The following is a 25,288-nucleotide window of genomic DNA, read 5'->3' on the forward strand; positions in this document are numbered from 1 at the left end:
ACCCTTCTTTTTTCCAGGCTAAATCGATTCAGTTCCTGTCCCACGACTTCTTCCCTTAAGCCCTGGGATTAGTCTGTTTGCTCTGGACTCTCTCCAATGCTGCAAAGTCTTATTTGTAGAATAGGGACCTGAATTGAACACAGTATTCCAGGTGCGATCTCACCAGTGCATTATACAGCCTCATTTATCTACATAACCAAGCATTTTGTATTCCGTTTGAATTGCTTCCTGATACTGTCTGGTTTCTGACAGTGATCAGTCTATTACAACAGCAAGTTCTGTCTCCTGGAGGGTCTGTTCCAATTCTGTCACTTCTATTTCATACCAGTTCTGTAATCTGTATCCTTTTAGCTTTCCTGGGTCACTGGATAGGTGTCCACCTTCCTGTCTTTGTGTCATCTGCAAATTTCTCAAGCTTGCTAATTATCTCCCTATCTGCTATAGGTCACTGATGTAGAGCGAGGCTTCTATCACAATCCCTGTAGCACCCCACTGAGTACATGGCCCCAAATAGATGTTTCTCCCCAGAACTCCTACAGCCTAGAACAGAGAAGAATTAGGGGTGACATGATTGAAATCTTTAAAGTCTTAAAATAAGTTTACAAAGTAGGGATGCAAGTCTGTTATGATCGGTTTGGTTTTTTATCAACTCTATCGGCTGTTTCTGGCGTCGGTTTTCGGTAAAATCGTAATGAAATTCTAAAACCGAAAAACCAAAGTGCACTTGTGCAGCCAAGGGAACGGGTCACCACATTATTACATACATGTCATTTTTCAAACTGTGACAAATAAGCTTAATACAGTGTTACTGCATCACTCATTCCAATGTATTACACAAGTAGACACAATGTAGACAGAATCAAATAATGTATTAAGAGACATTTCACTTTTTTATTTATTACTTTCCTTGTACTCCCATTGTTGCCGTGGCTGGTTGTAAGTGACAAATCACATGCAAATCACGTCTGAGTAGAACTGCAGCTCATGGTTTTTCAATATTGTTAAGTTATTTAATCATCATGAATGAGTGAGATGTTTGGCAGCATTTTAAAATAGTTTCTGATGAGGAAGCACTTCTAAGTTAAAATACCATCTAGATTTATGTCAGCAAAAAAAAAAGCCAGTCCACCAAAACTCATATGTAAAGTTCTCATTTAGTATGCTGGTTTATTATAGTCTTTTACTGTAATACATATGACTATGGATAAGGCACTTACACTTGAATTCAATCAATATGCCGATAGACTGCAGTAACAAAGTAATCAAACAAAGTAAACAAATTTCAATACATGAACAGTAATTGAAGTTACTGTAATAAAAATAAACTGACCTGCTCACTGAAGCATCTAACTTATTGTTTATTTAGCAGATACATCTATCCAAGGTGGCTTACAGAGACTAGGGTGTGGAGGATAAGTGACTTGCTCAGGGTCACACAATGAGTCAGTGAGTAAGCCAAGGTTTGAACCAGGGACCTCCTGGTTACAAGTCCTTTTCTTTAACCACTAGACCACACAGCAACACAGGCTTAGTGCTGAGATTGCCAACGTTCTATCAGTGTAGAAAAAAATCGTTTTTGGTTTGCGCTCTTGCCGATACCTTTTGGTTTGGTATTTTATGCAAATGTCAGACTCAGTTTGGTTTCATCCCTATTACAATGGACTGGACTACCTAGTCATGTGCTTAATCACTTGGCTCCTTTAAGACCCAACTTGAAGTTTTGAAATCAATAAATTACTAGGATGGGCAGAACTGCCTCTTTTTGTTTGTACATATCCTTATTTTATTATGTTCCTGTGGTTTAACCAGTTCTGTACCAGTTGTGATCTGTACTAGTTGTGTGTACAGTCATGAGTCAATGCTGCTTCATAATCATCTATACTAATTGAGGAGCTGCTCTCCCCCCACTTCACTCCACCCTGCAGCAGGATGTCACACAGAACCCCCACCCAATCACACCGTCCGATACAAGAGCTCGCCTTGGTCACTCTGTGTCACTGGGGCAGTATCAATTTAATGGTGTAATTAGGTCAGCAAAAGCCTTCTTTCCAGCAGTTGAATCTTATATCTTCAAATGCAACCTACTTCAGTATATTGCCCTTAACACCTTGCAGTGTTTACAAGAAACACATGAAGTTACCTTTGCTGTGTCCCATGTTCTCTGGATTGCAGCATTATGTTTTTAAACATATTGCCGACTCTAGATATTTTTATTGCAGTGTATCCAGATCACGCTTCCTCCCGCAACTGTGCTGGTTTTCAGTTCCCACAATACACCACTCATGTCAGTCACCAGCAGTGTTGAACTGGATACATCGCGCTGATTCAAAGAAAATTGATCTTTTTCCTGACAAATGTTCCAGGGTAACAGCTGAAAAAATGCTGATCTGTAATATGTGTGAATAGAAATATAAACTGGGATTATGTTGAAAAATATATTCCTGCAATATGGACGGCACGGGATACAGCAAAGGTAAAGTAACGTGTTTCTTGTAAACACTACAGGGGGCTCAGTAACACTTTAAGTAACACACTGGCAGTACACTTCCAATAGAATATCTAGCACTGTCGAAGCAATTCATGGGTTAAAATCGTGCTTAAATCTGGAACAGTAAACCCAGTCTGTTCTAAAATGATAACAGAACTGGTATATGTTTTTTTTTGTGTGTTTTTGTTTTATGGCAATAGATTTCAGCTGCAGTGTTCAATGGCATTTGTAAAACAGTGTACAAGGCGTCTGACAGATCTGTACTTGTGAATGATGGCTGATTATATTTGTAACAACAACAAAATGACTACTGGATTCCAGTACCTCACGTCAGCTTGTGTTGTTCCAACTTTACACTGAGAGCTTCACACCCTACGACACCACAGCCCAGTTCTGAGGCCCTTGTCTCGCATTTCCTGTAAACAGCTAGGTGGAAGAACAGAGCCAGAGCGCTTCCTCCCCAGAGATGACCTGGCAATGAACTAACAGCGGCTGACGTTAGGATGCCCCACACCCAGGCCCTGCTGTGCCAAAAGCTACAGCGCAGCACTGCTGATACACAACAAGGGCTTTTACACGCAAGCACACATGGCACTGCCTATCTACCAACATTTTAAAAGATTTGTATCCGAGATTTAAAGATAAATATCACCTGCACCCTTTTACTGGATGGGTTCACTTGTATCTATGTCGAAATCATACACTTTTTGACTTATTCTTGGTTAAGTCAATTGGAAAAGAGCATTCTTTTCACAGCATCAATCAGAATGTGTTAGAGCCAAAGACACCACTAGTAATTGGCAAACAGCACTCCTGCCCTCAGCCTAAAAGACTGTTGTTTGTTTCTTTAACTTAAAACGTTAGCTCCTAGTTCCTGAGGAAATAAATAAAAAATAAACTGACCCATTTTTAACATTACAAGACTACCAGATATCTAAACACTAGTGTGATGATACATTAACGTCACAAATTTGTTGTGTCACGATTTTCAGGTCACAATCCGAAAAATAAATGTGATGCGATACTTTGTATGATGTGTCATAATAATAATAATTATTATTGATGGAAAAAATGAAATGGCAGGGATAGCATTTATTTATACAAAAGCATCTATTTACTGTTGCACTTTTGATCACAAGCTCAGTATAACACATTATTACACGCCAAATATAGTCGACCAATTAACTTTAATATGACGTTACAGCCGTGCCTATGAATCCAACAATGCGGGTAAGGATTCTGGGAGCTTATCGCCTCTGAAGATCAAACTGACTCAACAGCTCCCATTACAAGGACGCTGAACTATCATTAATAGATTCACATTTTCCTGACAGATTTCCCTCCTAATCTGAAATGGCAGACTGTTTCCCACACCATAACCTGCTATCTAGTTTCAACAAATCAAATGCAATGCTACACTTAAAGATCAACTTGGTATGGGTATGCTATATCACACTTAGCTAACGTAATCTTTTTCTTGCTTAGATACACATTGTACATGTTGTTAGGAGTCCTTTTTAGACAGGAATGATGTTTTAATATTCCTGCATCTCTTTTTGTATTTGTAGTGTTTGACATTATCTCAAAGAGACAGCAATGATATAGATGTGCTGCTGGTAAGACGAGTAAGACAGGCCTGGGTCAGAGGTCATCACATTGCAGTATATCATGTTTTATTGTGTAGGGTAATGGATATTGCTGAACATCAGTTTAAAACCAAGCGCAATACAGTTTTTCAAACTGAATATCCATTACTGTTTTTCTACATTAACCCTAGCAACAGTCATGACTGGTTTCAGACTTGACAGAACTGGCTTTCAGCTAATCATGCTGGTTTTATAAATGATGGTTTGAGGGAAAAAAACAAAACATGAAGGAAAAATATCAATGGGGCCTTTTTTTGGCCCAGGATGACTTGAAAAATGAAATTTCTGGAAAACAAAAAATTATTAATTTGCTGCCTGTCTAAAGATTTTCCCAGCAAAAGTAGTAAACAACCAACCAGAAATACTTTGTTAGTATGAATTCTATATACAGTACAATAGTGTGCAAATGTATTCTAGCACCTCAAGATGTGCCATTTATATCCTTTATATACCAACTGTACCTGCATGAAATCCTCAGGGTGTGAGAATATCCATTTTCAGTCAGTGATGTAGAAACAACAGGCACTCGTATAAATACTAGACCACTTTGTGCTTTAATTAGGCATCTTAAACAACTTCTAAAAAGTCTCGTGTAGTTTATCATTTGTGGCTATGTGTTCCTTTTCTCTTACTGTTCTAAAGTAATCAATGACATTAAACAATCACTATTTTGTCTTTTTTAACAACTTTCTAAGAAGTTCAGTTACAGTGGTTTAATTACGTATGCACACCACATCAAAACAACAGAAGCAATGGGGTGTTCTAATAAATTTGCACACTGCTGTATTACAATGATGTCTATAAAGGAAAGGAATGTGTTAAATGGCTGAGACACACACTGTATTGTATGCGTGTGTCTCAACTGCTCCTAATTAAGTTACAAGGCCATGGTCTTACTGACTGTGCTGGTGGGAGATAAAAACCAGGGGTCTTTCAAACTGCTGCCTCAGTCTGAAATACCAATTAATTATGTCCTAATGAAGCAATTAGACTAAATGGATGAGAGCTTGTACTTAAAAAAGCACTCACTGTTTTGCCAGTGTTAGCCCTTAAAAAGCTAATAAAGTGCACTCTTGCAGTCGGGTAAACTGGTTGGATTAATTAAGAGAGCGACTTTAAGGGCTTAGGAGAGCAATGATGAAACTAGCTTCGATACTGAGAACAAAAAACAGGACTGATACTTCACATTGCGTATGATCACACAATACACATCACAACAATCTATTCTGCAGTACTGTATTTCTGTATTCTTGCTTATAAAAGCTGTGTGTTAAATATTGCGGAAAACCTTACAAAGGGTTATATATTGCTGCATTACATCTAAGCAACCATGGATATAAAAAGCAAAGTAAACCACTCCGGAAGCAGGCGAATTTTGAGCTGTAGTTCCATGTAGGTCTGTAAATAGTGTACAGTATGCCGCTTTGTGTGAATATATAGGGAAGAATTTAAGTGGTAAGTTAAAAGAAAATATAAAAATCACTCACTTAAATGCTCATTTGAATTTTTTTTTAAACCCAAAACACGACGATGTTATTAATAGTACTTGATCAGAGCAAACATGGAAACATCTGGAATCCCCAGTGAAGAGTGTCGATTCTATACAGCCAGGACATGACCTTGTGCTTCCCTGACCGTATGACTCACCCGGCACACCATGCCATGCTTTCACCAGGCAAGCCTCTCAAACCTTACACTGTGGGAAATGCTTAGCACCCTAATATAATAGAAAGGAACATGGCAGAATTTTTTTTTATTCTATATCAATTTTTCACAAACGAGAAGTCGAATGACAGCTACTTCTAATTAATTACAAATAATGTACCATTCCAGTGGAGAATGGGGCTGCCAAACCCAGATGGATGGTGTAAGTGGATGGTACTGTCCCCAGATGCCTAGGAAATGGCCCATAGTGTAGCTGCTATAATGCAGATCATGAGAGAGAAATGGGATTCACAGACACAGGCTGGGTGAATGATCCGTTTTTTTTTAGCTGTTAAAACACATCAGCCCCCCTCAGTGAAAATAAACATACGCTCTAATTTAGATACTATGATTTTTTTTTTACCTAAAGGCGTAACACCAACTGCAAAACAGAAAAAGATCTCATGCATTTAAACAGGCACAAAACACAGCCCATTTATTACTGCTATAACCAAAAGCTAGGCTTTCCTTTAGGCACAACAGTAAATGATCACATAAACAGCATTTGCTCATTTTCAAAGCCAGCAAGAGCTAATCTGAGGGTTACTTCGTATTCATTTTTAAGAGAAGGGTTTTGTTTAAGCAGCCTAAATGAGATCATTAAATGAAATTTATCAGTCGTCTTTGACTTGTCTAGCAGAACAATATGTTCTTTCCTCAAGGAATTTCAATCGCTGAATGATGAGTCAATAGATTATTTTTATTATCAGAAGGGTTTAGGTTATATTGGACAAAAAACAGCTGCATATGTCTTATTACAAGATCACTTTCTTTCTTGAAGAATGCTGCAACGATCAACTGCTTCAGTTATGAGGACGAAACCTTTAGTAATATTGAGACAAAAGACCCTTGAATTGACCTCTGCATTCTATTGGAGGAATGCTATAGAATCCCAAAGCAGTGTAGAACAACAATGCCTTGATTAGGCTCCTCATTCAAAACATGGGCTGAGAATGGCCTCTGTCAATCTCTATATGGTAAACACAACAAGTACCTTGATTTAACACCAACTTCTATCAGAAACTCCTAGCCTGCTACAAACAGATTGTATTTGGCTATTATCCGATAAACTCTACATTTTAAACACTTTCAGGTGCAGCATGAGGAACCTCTGTATGCACTTTTTTTGGTAAAAGCAAAGCAAAGTGTAATAAAGCACAGTGAAAGCATGATAAAGAATAGGTAAGCATTGTAAAGCCCAGAGTAATATGGTAAAGCATATTAAAAACATGACAAACCATGGTAAACTATGGCAAGTGCAAAGTATGACCACGGGGAAAGCATGAGAAAACTGCAAAATCACTGTGGTAACTTTCATAATAAGTACAGTACTGTAATTGGAAAGACAGAAATGGCAGAAATTACACATACAAGGCTGGTAGCAATTAGAATGCATGTTTCACATGCGCCTGCCTGCAGCCAATCATGGTAGAGATGGTAGTCAATGGTACTGTGCAACACTTGGTAAGACACATTTAAGGTCAGTCAAGACTAGTTGTGAATGACAAACTAATGTGTGCTGCAGATATACCATAATGCAAAAATGGCAAAAAAAGAATGCTTTAGTTATACATATATTTGTTTGTTAATGTGTATTTTCCTTTTTCTTATACTTTTATATCTGGGGAAAAAAATCCTTTCTAATAAGACTATAAAAATCAGGCAGCGGTAAGGTTCATTAATCACTTCAATCACGGAGAAATGGTATTGTCAAAACTTACATTTGATAAAGTGCAATTTATCACTGCCTGGAATTATGCTAATTGATAGTGCTATAAATGAAGCATCTGTATAAGGATCTGAACAGGGAAATGTAATCCAGGGCCCAGTGACCTGCACATGTGTGTATGTAAAGGGGGGATGTTCCTCAGACAACTGAAGACTGAACACACACCACAGAACCTCTGACTTTGAAAGGATACTGTTAATATCAGCAGCTATAGTCAATAGAATGCATAACCCTTGTGACAAAGACTTGCATTACCTCTAAGCCACATGTCCTTTGATGAAAAATGCTGAAGCAGCAATATCCACACATTGATCAATGTGTCACCTTCATACAAGGTATTTCCAAGAAAACCTTACACACCCATAGCTGTAACACACTCAATAGCGGTACATTTAGACAGATTCAAAGAAACAGTAAAGCCAGATGTTTCGACTAAAGAGGAAGACTGCTCTACATTTCTTTTAGAATCTCTCAGTATTTCACATGATCATGAGAGAGACAGAGCGAGAGTGATGAAAGTATAACATGCGGTAATGCAAGCAGGTTCTTCCACTGTTATTTATGAAGAATTGCATTCATGCCACTTTCTCAGTGTTGCCATGGTTACATGAAAGCCACCAAAAGGCTGCTTGAAAGTACTTAATAGTTCAGCACTACCATTTATTTGTATGGATGCCACAAGTTACTGTCTTACTTAAGTGTGTTTTAAGTCTCTCACAGAAGCAGAAGTGAAGCAAAATCTAAATGCACGTAAAATGGGCATGGATTATACAAGCTAAAAGCCCTACAAAATGAAGAGAGATTTGGCATCAGGCAAATGTATTGTATTTTTTTTTTTTTGCCTATTCTTCCCCACTTTCACACATGCTGCCAGCAAAGAAAAAGAAATGCAGCAATGTCATAATGAGTTTCAAGCCAAAATATTGATTCAAGTTGTGTGATAATGGTACCCAACCCAAATCATGGTAATTATGTCTGCCTCACTTAAAGCAACTGTAGCTAACAAAGGTGTATCTAGCATAATCATGGGAAAAGCATGACGGAAAACTTTACAACTACTTTGCAAATGTTCCGTGGTACACTTTTATAAGGGTAACCTCACTTCAGATGGTCCTTCCGGTTACATTACTCAGATTACAGCATTTCTGGTTAAGAGTGCTAACAAATGCTTTCAATTAGATTTTCTTGCCTGTTATTTGCTTTATAAAGATTATACACTATTTTGGCTCTCCACTTTACTTAAGTTAATGCAAATAGTTAAAATGCCAGTGAGTCTGAATTACAACACGTGTAGCGATTAGGTACCAGGATATAAAGTTATTAGGTACCAGCAACTTTTCATTTACATAACATTGTCTTTGAAATATCTGCATATTACAATTGAAGTACAAAACAACAAGCCCAAAACCAAAAGATCTTCAACAGAAGAACATTTTAATGATATCGCAAAAGTCTACCGAAAGCCATAATAGTAGTACAGTATTATATTTCATGTTAGATTTCAAAATTTATATGGAAAACTACAAAGCGGTATGCAATTCAATATGTTAACGTAACATTATTCAGCAAGTTTCATTCCGCTTTATGAAGCAAAATTAGTTAATTCTATAGGGTGATACAAAACTTTTGGCCATAGCTGTAGATTATGTAGTAATGTTATGACCAGTGTTACTTTCATGAAAGTTGGAGAACACATTCTGGACACACCTGTTATAGAAAATGTTTAAACACCATCTAGATTGCTTTGGTATTTGTATTCCCATATCCTGGATTGAGGATTGCTTAAAAAAGGTGACTATCCCACCACTGAACTCTCTTTGGAGTAAATCTCCCAGATCAGTTTGACAAAAGTGTAATGAAGAAAATAAATTGAAAGAATAAAAGAAAACATACATCCTTATCATTGACTAACGGAGCTCTGATATTGCTATGTAATATATATTGCTATCTAGTGCTAGAAGTTCTCTGTGAAACTAATCTCATCTTTATGTGTTGCATTATTGTCTGTGCATGCGGCAAGAGGACTTTCAGAGAAAGGAAATTGAGTTTCATGAGGGAACAACACCCTAGTTCATTAATAGAAGACAGACAGTATCAAAACAATTCTTACTGTGTTTAAAAATTCATTTGCTACATTAATAATACAGGAATGTTTTATTTGTACACAGTGCTCCCCAGCTCTTGGCAAAACAAGCAAAGATCTGTAAACAAGTATTCTAATAGTAGCAGATGAAGGCTACGTGATACAATTTTGAGAAACAGCAGCATATAAAAACAAAGCCACAAAAAGAAAACAGAAAACTTCCTCTGGCAGCAGATAGTCGTGTTTTTGGGGTTTCTACAATTTCAATGGTCTCTCTCCAGAGGAAGTGCTTGCAACTTGATGTTTACTGCAACATTTACACAATAGTGTTGGGACACGAATGAGGTCAAAATAAAACCTCCTTTCCAGTTGAAATGAAAAATAAACAACCTAACTGTACTTAAATATCTGAAACGTGATGCTATGTGTTTTGTTTTTCTAATACTTTATCATTTATTGTTGCATACAGTACAATGAAATTTAACAATCTGCTTTCAATTCGATTCCTGTAGTCTGTTTATAACACTAAAGATCAATTGCGGTGTGTCATATATTTAAGTATTTACAGTATTTGCACTTTAACAACAAAAATACTAATAAACCTTGACGTTGTTTATTGATAATGGAACCAGCTGTCTTTAAAGGAAATATTTCAGATCTGTATGTGTTGTATGGGTTAGTGTTTCCAAAAATCCAATGCTATACACCGTTAGATTACAAGGTTTCTGTGCGTTCTTTGTAGAGCCAATATGGTTTCTGGACTCATTTTGTTTAGGTTCTGTAAATAACTATTTTTTATATACAGTAGCGAACACCATGCTTCACATAAGGAAAGTCCCAAGGAAGAATACTGGTTTTATATATACATTCATGCTTTACATGTTGGCTGTAGCTTGATGTGGAGTAAGGGGTTATGTATATGCTTTAGGATGAAATGAGTCCCAGAGGTTAGAGATTAGCAATTAGTTTCATAATGCTAAAGAACACTTTCAACAGTTTAAAACTGGGGCTGGTGGTTTGATAAGGAATGTCATTAGAAATGTAACAAAGGGTTTTTGAGGCACAGACAAGGGTACATGTCACAGGATAGACATTGAGTGATCAGATAATGTAATTTAGCAGGAAACAAATATGAAGACTGGTGGCACTGGTGGCAAATCTTGGAAATTAGAATATCCTATTAGATTAGGAAAATCTAACTAAATTACTGTATTCACTAATCACAGATGTTTAAATACTGGAATGATTTTATTTCTTCATATATTTTTTTTTGCACATACCTAAAGGACAATCTTATTAAATATATGTAATTATATTGAATGAGAGGTATTGCAATAAGTGTCAGCAATTTATAAATTATTTAGTAATCTTCTATTCATGATACATTCTACATTCATTCATTCACTGTAATAACGTTAGCCCAAATTCAAACACATACATATAAAAAGCTGTAAAGATATAGTAAAATTATTGACTATTAAAAACCATACTGCCAATATCTATATATATATATATATATATTTATATATATATATATATATATATATATATATATATATATATATATATTTATATATATTATTTGATCTCAATAGCTTATAGAACAAGTTAAGAATACCTATCAATTATATAAATAAACCATGAATTACTACAAAAATTGAAAGAAAAGAAAAAAAGTACATTAAATATGTATGGAAAAACAAATGGAGGATTGTTTATAGTGCCTTAATATGGTTAGCAGAGGTAATCTAGGACAGAGTGTTTGAGTTAAGATGGTAAATTCTCATTTAGTGTTAGAAGGCTTAGTAATAATTCTTAATATGTGCTAGTGATTCGAAGATAGGTATGAGGGTCATTATCTCCAAACAAGATTCTGGTGTCAAAAGTGAAACTTCCATTTATTGATAAAAGCACATCTGACAAGCAGATCCATTGCATTTTTCATTACAGAATATTCGTGTTTCTTAATGTGTTCTTATTGACGATTTTCCTTTACAGAAAGTTAGCCAAGTTTTGTTCTCTTTATGTTGAAAGCACTTCTTTGGTGAGACAGCCCATCACAACTGGTAAATAAAGTCAATTGTATATTTAAAAAAACAGAAAAAATGCCACCGTAGGAAGTTTTCAATCTCCTGAATTGGAAAAAAAGCTAACAGGTCTTACATAATAATTTACAGTACCTTTCTGTTTCCTGGTCGGGCGTTTGAGGATTGCTTTCAAAAGCGTTAAAGCTGCTCATGTCTACATAGCCATCATTCTCATTGGCAGAGGACAGGGCTCTACATGGATCCTCAAAGAATTCTGTAAAGGTGCCTGTTCTGGACGGTCTCCTGGGTGGAATCTGAATATTTTCGTAGTCGGAGTTCATGGCCGGAATGTTCTCATAATCTGAAGTATCAGCATTCGGGAAAGAAATAGATCTTGGCTTTGTCAAAGGAAGGGCCATAAAAGGAGGTCTCGACCGATCCTCAAAGGATTCCACTCTAGATACACTCCTATTGAATGTTTTGTGGGTCCCTTTTCTCTTGCCATCCTTGTAAAACAGAAAAGTAGATGGTGAGTCTGAGGCCCGTGATTTTCCAGACCGGGACTTCAGTTGTGGTGAGCTGCCAAGACTTCTCCTGTCCAATTCCAGGAGTCTTAAAGGCCCTTGATGACTGGACTCAGAAGAAGACCTAGATGAAGAAACATTAACGTCTACATGGACCTTATTTTCTGTCTTCTTCTTGAACCGAAGTGTTAAGAAACGCTTGAACGACAACTTTTTCTTTTTTGGTTTGTCTGGAGACTCGTTCTCCATTAGGAGTGATGGTGAGCTTTTAGTGACCGGCTTCTTGGTTATGCAAGCTAGTTCAAAAGGAGGTGGAATATCAACTACTGAGGATGGAGTTGACATCCCGCTGGAGGAAAGGTAGCTTCTCTGAGAGAAACTGCCTGAGGACCCGATAACACAAGGTAGGGAAAGGTTATCATCGTTCCTCTTCATTCCACAGTTCTCCACTCCGTCATTTTCTCTGTAAACAGACATTGGCATATCACGACCTTCAACTGAGTATGACCTAGGGTATAAAATAAAACGCCTCGACTTAGATAGCATTGTTCTGTTTATGTCAAGTTGTTCACTTTCACCAAGATGTTGATCGCTTTTGTCCAAGGCCACTGTGCAGTATTCATTGGTGTTTTGTAAGTCAGATTCCTCTGGAACCGTCTCAGGCACATAACCAGGTACTTTGCCAGAATAAGACCTTGTTCTTGTTACAATAGTTTTTCTATCGACGGCAATAAAGTTTAGATTTTCACCGTCTGTGTCTAGTCCAGCCTCTTCATACACATGCTCCTCACTGATGGTATCCTCTGATTTTTCCTGTTCTATGTCTTCCATATAGGGCACTATAAGACCTTCATTATCATCACCAAAAAGTTCTGAGTCATCCAGCAGTGCTGGTCTGTTAAAAAGAGAATCTACTGATAAGTCTTTTGGCAAAGTAACGGTGCATAATTCTGCTTGGAGGCCACAATGGTCCTGATTGCAGATTGTGTAATCATTAACATCAGTGCACACCGTTTCTGTCTCTTCTGGTTCCACAACCAATTCTTCAAGTTTGCTTAGAGCCTCATCTTCTAAAGTATTTACATTGTTAATATTTTCCACTGTATTACAGTCCTCAGCTTTGGCATTTTCATCGGGTAAATCATCTGTTCCTGCTAAGCTATATACATTTTCCTCTGTATCATTGGGAAATATCTCATCCTTTTTTTCACATACTAATTCTTGGTCAAGACCTTCACATTCATTAGAAGGCTTTTCCATATCAATAAACGCATGAGTCTCCTCCAGGATAAAGTCATCTTCTACAATGTCATCTTCTAAGGTAGGGAAGCTTTGCTCCTCTTCAAAAACATCACATGGAAAATTTGAAGACTCAACATTTTCAGATTTTTCCATAGCTACCTGATCCTCCAAGTTCATAATATCATTAGTTTCATTTTCTGTAAATTCCTCCAACATATTGGTTTCATTGCCCATATCTATGGTGGCCGCATCATCTCCCACAGAAAGTGAAAAATCAGGTTCTACAGTAACAGTCGCATCCAATAAATTTGGATCAAGAATCAGAGAACAAGGATCTATTTGTTTTGCAAGCTGCAACTGCTCAGCATTTGAAGAGAAAACAAGGTAATCCTGAGTTTCTTGTTCCTCGGGTACCATATTTTCACACAGTTCAACAACTTGATCCTCACGCTCCTCGTTTACTTCAACATTTTCCTGATCCTCTTTCTCAGGATCACTTTGTTCATTTAAATCGTCAGATCCTTCACTAACTGGTGGAGACTGATTAGGGTTGTTCTCTTCACTAATTCCACATGATGTGTTGTCATCTAAGATCTGATCTTTTTGGTTTTCCTCATCACCCTCACTGGCACCCACATCCTCTGCAACCTCTCCCAGATCTTGATCTGATTCCCTACCTGTATCATTATCCTGTGGACCAGCTCCTGAGTCCACAGCTTCAGCTTCCTCTCTGTTCTCACTGTCTGATGTTCCGTCATTACTCAAGGCTTCAACACTTTCTACAAGTTCAGTACAAGCCTCTACTGTATTAGTTGATACTGCATCACCAGTTTCATCAGTTTCTAATGATACAGTGTCTTCAGTCTGATCACGTTCAACAGCCTCTTCCAATTCTACCTCTCCATTTCCATCAATGTTATCAGTAGAATTGAGCACCTCAGCATCAGAAGAGATCTCAAACAACTGTCCCTCTTCATTATCACTGTCATCCCTTTCATTAGTAAGAGTCTCATTGTCAGGAAGCATAATGTACCCACCGTCCATGATTTGGAAGCTCTCAGACTCAGAATAGGTGCTGCATGTATTTTCCTCATTGAACTCTTCTTCAGAACACAGTAACTTTCCATTTATGCACCTGTTCAGGTTATTGTTTGTATACAAGCAGCATTTCTCTTCAGAATCCTGCAGCAGCTTTGGTTTGGGAGCAATCGGAGGCTTTGGACCCCGGGAAGCAGATGAAGGTCTTGACATCAGGGATGAAGGCAATTTAGATGTCAGCTGATCAAGAATCTTTGGTTTCGGAGCTAGAGGTGGCTTCTTATCATCTGAAAAAGGAGTAGAAAATAATCAGATCTAGAGCATTATAAAAAAAACAACAGTATGACAGAAATAAAGTCATATCTTCTACATAGAAAATGTATACAGGTCTTGGGAAGATAAACTACATTGTGTGCACATGTTTTATTATGTGTTTTTATTATAACACAGTGATGGCTGGTTCCACTAATTTTGGACTAGCTAATGTTACCCTTGGTAAAGTGGTCTAAGATTAATGCTAATCCGTGTCTGTGAAACCAGCGGGAACACTATTAGTTATCTTACGTTTTATTTCTGTAAGGTTACTTAGGGTTGGAGTAAACTTTTTCTAACAGCATTAGGGGGCATGAGTTTGCATCTTTATCACAGTAGCAAATGATAAAGATGTATGTACCAAATGTAACCCCTTTCAATGCTTTTGCAACATGCAAGCTTGAAAAAATCAAATATACACTCCGTGGATCTACTGAAAAATGCTATACCGCCTGGCATGCCTTTGTCTTATATGTCTATGAACTCAGACTTCTGTCTTCACTGACTTCTCATCTTACTAACCTACTCTTTTCTAACCTGCAAGCTGACCACTTGTGACCCTCCTCTCTCACTCTCCTGTATCTCTCTCTCTCTCTCTCTCCCTCCCATGTTTTCCCTTTCCAAGTTGATATTATGTTTAGATTGATGTTAATAATCACATAATATTTTTTTAATGTAATTTGATGATTCTAACTAATTGCCTTTTTGCTAATCATAATCACTGTTTGTATTTACAATTACAAAACCAATAAACAGTTTAAAACAAACAAACTCTCACACGTGCTGTACTCCTGTGCCACACTCAAAGAGAAGAGATTAACCAACTGACTGTGTTTCAACACATGATTGAAAATATATTCTCAGCTTTATTTGAGTGCAGCACATCTGAACAGAGTGTATTAGTATTTAGTGAGGAAAAGTAAAACAATACATAACATTTTATTGAATACATTAAGAGCATTTGTGTAAAGAGATAAAACATTATGGTGCTAATGCATAGTAATTGGGGATAGGCACCAGTCCTGAAAAAGTGATTGTTTAAAACTACTTTTTACATTACTGTTTTTAATGTAGAAAACACTGTAGAAATACTAAACATATATAATACATCAAATAGGTTTGACTGGGGAAAAAGGTTGACTTATTGAGTATGTAGGTCTCAAAATTTGGTTAAATTGTTTCCCGCACAACTGATATGCAAATTTAGAAAATGATAATTTTGGAGAACAAACCTATTTAGGGACAGTGTTTAAATTCTTTAAACTGCGCTGCTTTGAGCAGTAAGGCTCTGGGTTTACAGAGTCCTCTGTCCTGACCTGACATTACCGGCTTGTTTTATCATCGGGACACAGGAAAGGTGTGGAGCAAAACAGTCTGCACAGTGTTTTGTCAGCATAGATACATGCAGGGGTAATGAACTAAAACACTCCCTAAATCAGGGTCCAATTGAGTGTACTGTACATGGTAATAGTGTCTGCATTTCACCTTGCGATGTGATTCCAATGTATGTGCTATGTGCAGTATTCCTTTACAGCATATAGAAGGTTGTAGCAGCCAATAGGATTACTTTAGAATCTGATACTTTAGTACTTTTGGAGTATTCTATCACTAAAAGTATCTAAGCTGGTACTATTAGTTCTATAAATAGTACTTTAGACAAAAGCAATAGTGAAACTATGACTATCAAGATATAATTGTTCTTTTCTTTTTATAGACAACATTTAAAACCTGTATTGATCATTTGTCGGGTGCCCTTCCGCGGAGAAATGTAAATAGTACTGACAGTTTAATAAAAAATAAATGAAATTAAACCGTATTTGTTTTAAAAATGTTGAATTGTCTTTTAAGTTGCTTTTCGGTTTATCTGGGCTCGGCTTGACTGCTGTTCTTATTGAAACATGAAAGGTTGTGTGGCAGAGTTCATTCAGAGTCTACAATAGTTCAGTTTTGGAACCAGGAAAGAAACCAAATTGTCAGTGGACACTGATAGGCTGACAAAGCTTGAAGTGAAAATGAAATATTGGAATCACAGCTGATTTGCTGACGTTATTTACGGTCTAATAGAATGCGAGCTGGAATGCGATTGGCTGACTGCACTCTATCGTGTTCTAATAGAATGCGAGCTGGAATGCGATTGGCTGACTGCACTCTATCGTGTTCTAATAGAGGCAAGCAGTAGTTTTAACGATTTTTACCAAAACATTTCTGGATTTTACAAAAGATATAGACCTGTGTTTTACAAAAGATATAGACCTGTGTTTTACAAAAGATATAGACCTGTGTTTTACAAAAGATATAGACCTGTGTTTTCTGATTGTAACCCGAAGTCTGGCCGACTCAGCGTGTGGAAATTCTGATTTACACCAAGAAAATACATCACTGTACATTCAGTATATACAACGCTATAAAAAAATAACTGTCTGTTTAACATACTGGAACTGAAATAGCGATACAGGTTAACTTGAGCAGCTTTCCACGGTTTGCATTCACAAACAACAGAAGCAGGTGAGCTGCTTTTCTGACTGCCCCTGAGTATTAAACCCTATATTTACACAGAAATGCTTTGAAATTATTTTTGTTTTTAAACAAACACTGATAAAATCCCAGGAAATGCTATATAAACCAACAATAAAGGGCCTTGATTATAGTACATTGTAGTAGACTAACTGTACATTGTAATAACTTAATTGTATTATTGTTCACAACTATAACAGCTTGTTGATCAGACTAATAGCCTTTGCAGATGTATAACCTTCCTACCTTCTGTGGGTTACCTGCATGGCCTATGGAATAATAAACTTGCAAGTATAGGTTTAAACACTGGTAGCATGTACACTATTATATTATATACTGCAAAACAGACAGAAAACATTATTTAAAGAATGTCAGATAATTTTAAGTGTATTATGTTTATGGTTAATTGTGCTAGCTAAGTTTTAAAAACCAACTCCATGTAAAATGGGTAGTTTTTTTATTTTTTATTTTAATCCTATCAAGATTTCTATTCATTTATTTCATATTCTTTTGGTACGTGAGACTATGGTACTGAGTTCTTATGGGAGTTTCCTGTGTTTCACACTAGAGACCATTTTCCCACAGTGAAGTCAGGTACCGATTTCAGCCTTGCATTAACAATACACCCATATATCAACTGTTACCAGTAAACACAAAATACACGACTTAAACAATTGCGCATTCATTATTGTATATATTGTGCAGCGTTGTATGGATGTATTAGTTGTCTTAAAATGTAAAATCGCATTTCTACTGCGATATTTACCAGTTAACATTTTTTACACTTTAATTAATTAATTAATTAATTAATTAATTAATTAATTAATTAATTAAACAAACTAATTAATTAAACACACTAGTGTATAAATTTATAATATACTCTATGTACAGAATGTGCTTCAAAATCGACACATGCAGGCATTCATTTATCCAATATGTTTAATGTGATTGCATACCGTTCCTTTGACAATTGTATGGATGAAGACAATAAAATTATAAATATTAAAAAATAAAACAAATTTAAAAAAAAAATATATATTTTGCCAAAATCCTCAATACAGAACACTCCAAAAATCTGTTTCATTACGGATGATAATAATAATAATAATAATAATAATAATAATAATAATAATAATAATAGAAAAGCAAGGTCGGTAATAGGCCAATTTGTTTTAAAATGTAGCATAGCTACATTGTGTTCGGCTTAATCTGAGAATAAACATAAAAGGTGTATTTTCCTAAACCGAAAATACTGTTATTTGTTAGAACGCATCCGATTTCAGAAATGTCAAACCTAACTGTAAAACTTCAATTATAATAACCGTGTAGTACAGTATCGTCTCACCTCCACCAAAGCAGTAAGCCAATTTCAGCACAACTTTATTGAAAGATGAGTCTCTAGGTCTCGCAGCAGTGCAATTCTGATACAGATGTCTCCCGGCGGATTTATGGATTGTGCACCGTCCAGGAAATTGCACACTGTACTAACTCCGGACTGGTACTCGTCACCGCAGAACAGAGTGCGACATTCTTAAGTAGGAAAAAACGACCAGTCGCTGCACCGTTGCGTTATTTTCTAGTATGCTAGTTTTTCAACTGTTTGCAAAGTATTGTTAAGATAAAATCTTCAGAAATCAACTTAATCATATACCTTTTCTTCATTTAATGAAATATAAACTGAGATTACGAATCATACATGATTTACTGGCTGATTTGGAATTTAAATGATATCTATTACTGTATAATATGCACTTGACATTATATTACAGGTCTTACAAAACTTAAATAACATGCTATAAAAGTTAAAGTGTGCGGTACGAAGTAGTCCAACTTTGTATAGTAAAACAAACATTTACCTGTTTCATTTTTTTAAGACGTCTTTAAACAAACAACAAATAATAATACACAGTTCAAACGCAGGTGCATTTACGAATGTCTTAATTTAGACAATTAATGTAAATAAAACTCATAAATGCATATCTTTGACAACAACTAGAGATTAATACAAATAACAACAAAATTAATACAAATAATATAAGAAAATATTACAAAACAGACACGTAGCCTACCTGCTGCTGTATTCATTTTGGGAGACGCACCCAAATAGTCAATGAGAATGTGTTCAGATCATCACAGTCCTTTAAAAGTGATGCTACACACTAGATATAAATTAAAACACATTATTAGAAATCCCCAGCAACAAGGAAAGACGCGGAAAGACACAAAGGCTGCGTATCGGTCATCTTTCCCAGTCCTTTTATTATTTTTTTCTTCTTTCAAAATTGTTTCATAAACGCTATTCAGGTCACGTCCCCTTTTGCCGAGGTGCTGCTTAATAATGTGCTCTGAGGTCTAGCTGGATGAAGCGCGCATTCCGCTCCTTTCCTGCAGAGGAAGCCCTTTTGCTCAATCAGGGATTGATTGTGCAGTGAAAATCCGAGTTTCAGGCAAAAACAAACCCAGGATTTAAAGAGACAGAATCTCACGACTACTTGCTCAGATTACAGTGCGCGGGGGTGGTTGCATACCGCGGAGACGGTACAGCACTTACATTATATGACAAGGGGTTGTGAATAATAAAGAGCAAGAGCTGCTTACAAACTTATCCAATAGTGTCCAACAATGTACCCCTGTTCATGCTGTTGTTTTGGGTCAAGGGTATGATCTTCTATTATAAAAACAGGAATTTACAAAAATATCCTCTGAAGATTACTCCAGTCTTCTCCTATATGTGTGTGAGATGCTGGTGCTGACTCTCATAAATAGTACCGTAATTATAATATTATATTCCATATGGGGAGGTGTAAGTTTCGTATTGTATTATTCAAAGCTCTATAACAGTCATTGACCACAATAACATACGCGAGGGGGTGGGCTGTATGTATCTATCTCAGTGCTTCCAGAGGAACTGCTTTTTTTGTTTTTTTAACCTTAACAAAAACATAAACTAAACCTTTTTTTTTTTTTAACACTTTACGGTAAAGGGTAGAATTACGCATGGTTTTTTAATACAGTGGTGATGAAAAGACAAAAAAACACCTAGTTTTTTTTTCAACTATATAAGCTTGTATTGTAAACGTTGTAAATGAGTAAATCATTTTAAAAGCCACATTATTATTATTATTATTATTATTATTATTATTATTATTATTATTATTATTATTTTCAATTATATATCGCAAATCTCTAGTTTAATTCAGACCATATACATCCCTTTCCCTAGGATCATTACTGTCTATCGCTCAAAGTCTTTTTCAGGAGCCTTTTTATACATAGTCTGTACACTTGAATTTGTTTTCCCTCAGGGATCTAGATGATATGAAGTGTATTGTAGTTGTATGGATATACTATCTGGTAGATAGGGTAGGAGATATCTTGTACCCTAACACATCTACACTATATTTATTTTATTTAATGGTTTTATCAGGAACCCATTGACTTTGATAAGTCCTTTTATAATCCCGGGGGGCACCAGAATCCAGACATATTCTTGGGAGCTTTTTAAGAGCAGGTACAAAGTGGTCAATCCAAAGACTAACTATTATAGACATGATTTTTGCATCTTTTCTAACAAAACATAGCATAAAAAATACCAATGGCCCTGGGATAGGCTTTACCAGGCCCGGTTTCCTGCCCATACATATGTTGTCTGATTGGAGGAAAACAGTCCTTTAAAACCTTTCTTCATAACAGGAAACTGCTCTCCCTGTTTCCTGAACTACAGGCACCATTTCCTTAGCAACAGATGGACAAAGCTGGCACAGTTAACCCCTTAGGGTGCCATATTAAACACAAATAAGAATTTACAAAGTTACAAATAACACAACTATGACTATACAATAAAGGCTAAACATAGATTTGTCACCACCTTTTTGGTAATAAAATAAATAAATAAAAAACAACTTTTTATACTTTTGTTGTACATAGACTTTCCAACAGAGCCATCCGACCTGGTCTCTGTGCTGCTGTTAAAATATTGTCTGGGGTTAACTTGGTACAACTTATTCTAGGATTTTAATAACTATAATCCAGTCCCATTAATCCATTACCCTTCTTTCTTCTGTTAGACTAAACATATTATATATTTTTACTAACTCAATATCCCTCCATTCATATTCAATTGATATTGCATTCTTTTTGCAGAGTGAATTTACTTCAGAGTAAAACTGAATTTGTTTTGCAAGAAACAGTAATTGGGATGAATACGTTTTGATTAAAAGGATTCCTGAAGAATTTTAAATGTGTTAATCAAACATTTTGCATCACACTACAGAATTAACTGACTTTGCTTCAGAAAGTTGAATTAAACCTGCTGAATAATGTTATGCTAACATGTTGAATTATATACAGCTTTGTAGTTTCCTATGTACTTAACAAAAAACTGACAAGAAATTGAAAAACGGACATTTTGAAATCTAACATGAAATACTATTATGGCTTCTGGTAGACTTGTGCAATATTACTTTGTAGTTTCTTTGATTACATAATGTTAAATAAAATATTGAAATTATGGTAATATATTATCATTTTTTTAATTACGTCTCAATCCTAAATTTTTAGGCGATGCAAAGCGTATGGCCATATCTGTACTGTGTGATTCAGTCAATATGATTTCTGTTCCACCACTGTCAAGTCAAGCTGATTTGTCCTGTGTCACGTCATCGGGCATGTCAGTGTGACACAGAATTGATAAGTCATGGCATCACAAGATTAATATATAGAAGGGTGAGTGGTCCGTTGGTTAAAGAAAAGGGCTTGTAACCAAGAGGTCCCTGGTTCAAATCCAAGCTCACTCACTGACTCACTGTGTGACCCTGAGCAAGTCACTTAATTATTATTTATTATTTGTTTATTTAGCAGACGCCTTTATCCAAGGCGACTTACAGAGACTAGGGTGTGTGAACTATGCATCAGCTGCAAAGTCACTTACAATTACGTCTCACCCAAAAGACGGAGCACAAGGGGGTTAAGTGACTCGCTCAGGGTCACACAATGAGTCAGTGGCTGAGGTAGGATTTGAAACCGGGGACTTCCTGGTTACCATCCCCTTTCTTTAACCACTGGACCACACAGCCTCCACTTAACCTCCTTATCCTCTGTTTCTTGGGTGAGACGTTGTTGTAAGTGACTCTACAGCTGATGCATAGTACACACACCCTAGTCTCTGTAAGTTGCCTTGGATAAAGGTGTCTGCTAAATGAACAAGTAATAATAAAAATAATATCCCTACAGTTACAGGTAAAAAGCGCTGACATGTTTGGGAACTGGCCTTATTTTGAAAGTAAGGGTGTTTGGATCCGTGCCCAAGGAAGGACGGGGCATGTGGAAATAGCAGGTAAACACCTGAGCAACACAACAGTCAACTAGTCGAATAAAAAACTGGTATTCGACCTCAGAAATTGTCAGTCGACTAATCGCAGGTCATGTGATTGTGAAGTCCTGTCACGGTTGCGTTCATTAACATATAAATAACATGTTAGAAGGTAAAAAAAAAATTAAGCAATTTTAAATTACAGTGCACAAGCACCAAACTGTTACAAAACAGTACGTTCACAAATAAAGCACCAGACATGATAAAAATATGGGATTTATACATTTACTTTTTTTAAAGGGGCGATTAGTCAACATATTTTGACCTCAACTATTTGACTCTATCAATTAGTAGTCTTTCTACCCCTAGCATGGAATAGGGCTTTAGGTAATGTCTTTGTGAATCTAAATAATTCTGACATGTGTATTTACAAATGTTTAATTTAAATAGCACCATACACACAGATAGATTGCTGTACAATAATGATCACTTGTCAGTACATTAGTTTATTTTCTTATCTTTGTTTGGCTGACAAAATAATGTATGCTATACTGTATTCATAGCTGGGTCCCTGTATCAGCGTGCTTTTAAATGGCAGTAAAGATAATTTAGTATATATATATATATATATATATATATATATATATATATATATATATATATATATACTAAACACTAGATTCCACAGTAAAGGAAGACATCTTAATACAGACTTGTTTAAATCCTGCTGTGTCTGTGGTTTACCTGATTAGCAGAATGTATGCCTCAGTGAGAATCACTTTTGTATATATATATTGGGGGTGCCAAACTGCCAGGAGATCTGACAGCCACAGTGTTCACTGAAGCACTGATGCAAAGCATAATCAATCATGTAGCTGTTAGTGTTTATCAGGCCCATAGCCATGATTCTATTTTGTATTTTAAAATGTGTTAAATATTTGTGATCTGGATTTAGTATTTTAATTACGTTGTGATTCAATTTTTGGTTTTTACAGTAAAATGCGTTTATCATTTATAAATGCAAGATATTAAAGATTTTGCTTTATCATTTTAAGAAACGGCCTTATGACAGCGAGTTACAGTAATGCTTTATATTGCACTGAAAGAAAAACAAAATATATAATGATTTGTTCTGTGCATGTACTGGAATTATAGTCTGAGTGAGTTAAAACTGAAGCAGGCTACCTGCTACAGAAATTATTACAGCAAATACATATGGATGGGAACTCCAAAGTACTGTGAGATAATTTATATACAGGTAGTTATAGCATTTATTACAGCAGCAGCATCTAAATGTCCAAAAATGTCTGCAATTAGTTTTTCTATCATATATCTTACTGTTTCTAAAACTTTGGGCCATATTTTGAAAGTGTTTTCTCCATCTATAATTTAGTCCTATTTTTTACAAGGAAAAAAACGATTGTTTAACTATAAGAATAAATGCGAAACAACCTGAGAGTGTTTAAGAAAATACTTCTAGTTGAAATGCTTATCAGATGATTTTTAATTTCTTTAGTATTGCATAGCAAGTGGTACATACAAGTGTTTTTCATACGATCGGTGTTTTACAAAGAAACTCTACTAAATCAACCTAGTCCACTGCTCTTTTAATGAGTAAACTCAAAGCTTCAGATAGACATCACCATCAAAGCAGCTTAACTGAGTAATACAAATATCCCATTATGGATTCTCTCTCTTTAGCCAAGAATAAAAACAGTACCTGTATAATAATAATAATAATAATGTTTAGACTTTTAATACATACATTTATAATACACACATGGAGATTTGTCATTGGTTCGGTCATATCACAAAATTGAAAAAGTTGGCTCATGTCTTATAATACACCTTGTGTTCATTATTTAAGATTATTTTCTCAGGTATTTACTAGCTCCCATTGCCAGGGGGATATGTTAACGCCAGGGGAAAAAACTTTTTTTTTGGCTAATATCAATGAGGTTTCAAGAAAAAAATATAGACGGCTGCAACAATGACTAAGCAGCAAAGGTTAGGGGTAAAATATTGTGTGCCACTACATTAAAGCTAGGATGTGTTTGAGCAATGGGATGTTTTCATATTTTTGAAATGCAATGATATACCATCCTTAATAATGTCACAGGTACACCAGACCACAGTTTAGAGGATTGTACTGCCTTGAAAGGGAATTTCAGATCTATCAAAGACAGAAAAATCAACCAAGTTGGTTACATTTACCATGGACTAAATCAATGGCTTTCTATCCCAGTTATATAAACTGTACGAATGTACCTTAAAAACATGGATGTTACATGTGACTAATGCTACTTTGTATCACTGTGATCGCTGTTATGTTACTTTTCAGCATCCCATTCCGTTTCCAAAGGAATTGTGTTCTTTCAGAAATGCTCTGTTCCAACAATCGGATAATTCTTCTGACATGCAATTGTACACACATGTTTCTTTAAATGTCCACCTGCTGCTGAAGAAGAGGCTTTTGGGTACTGAGAGCCAGTGATTCAAAAGCATAGTTCATCTAAAACACAGTATCAAATCTTCAAACCTACTATCACTACCACCTGGTTTCAAACAGCAAAAGCTAATCCTATTTATTAGAAATAGCAAGGGACTTTATAGAGGATACACCATGGATGTTCATCGAGTCCTGTAGTTATAGACTCATTATTTACAGCT

At 36.0% G+C, this 25,288-nt stretch overlaps 1 protein-coding gene across 3 annotated transcripts in view; it reads right to left on the reverse strand.

Moving 5' to 3' along the window:
- LOC117412436 (FYVE, RhoGEF and PH domain-containing protein 5-like) overlaps positions 1–19,770 on the reverse strand; it is a 69,918-nt gene extending 50,148 nt beyond the window's left edge. Inside the window, exons 1-2 of one of the 3 annotated variants that reach the window (XM_058988860.1) lie at positions 19,377–19,770; positions 11,831–14,768 (exon numbers count right to left, since the gene is read on the reverse strand). In XM_058988860.1, the coding sequence (XP_058844843.1) occupies positions 11,831–14,768; positions 19,377–19,392 (2,954 nt within the window). In that variant the 5' untranslated portion in view covers positions 19,393–19,770. Of the gene's footprint in view, positions 1–11,830; positions 14,769–18,652; positions 18,784–19,376 lie in introns of those variants that run through there. The other 2 variants (XM_058988861.1, XM_058988862.1) reach the window with 2 other exon arrangements.
- Positions 19,771–25,288: the final 5,518 nt, after the last annotated feature.

This window comes from Acipenser ruthenus, chromosome 16, assembly GCF_902713425.1.
Source record: "Acipenser ruthenus chromosome 16, fAciRut3.2 maternal haplotype, whole genome shotgun sequence".
Taxonomy (NCBI): Eukaryota; Metazoa; Chordata; class Actinopteri; order Acipenseriformes; family Acipenseridae; genus Acipenser; species Acipenser ruthenus.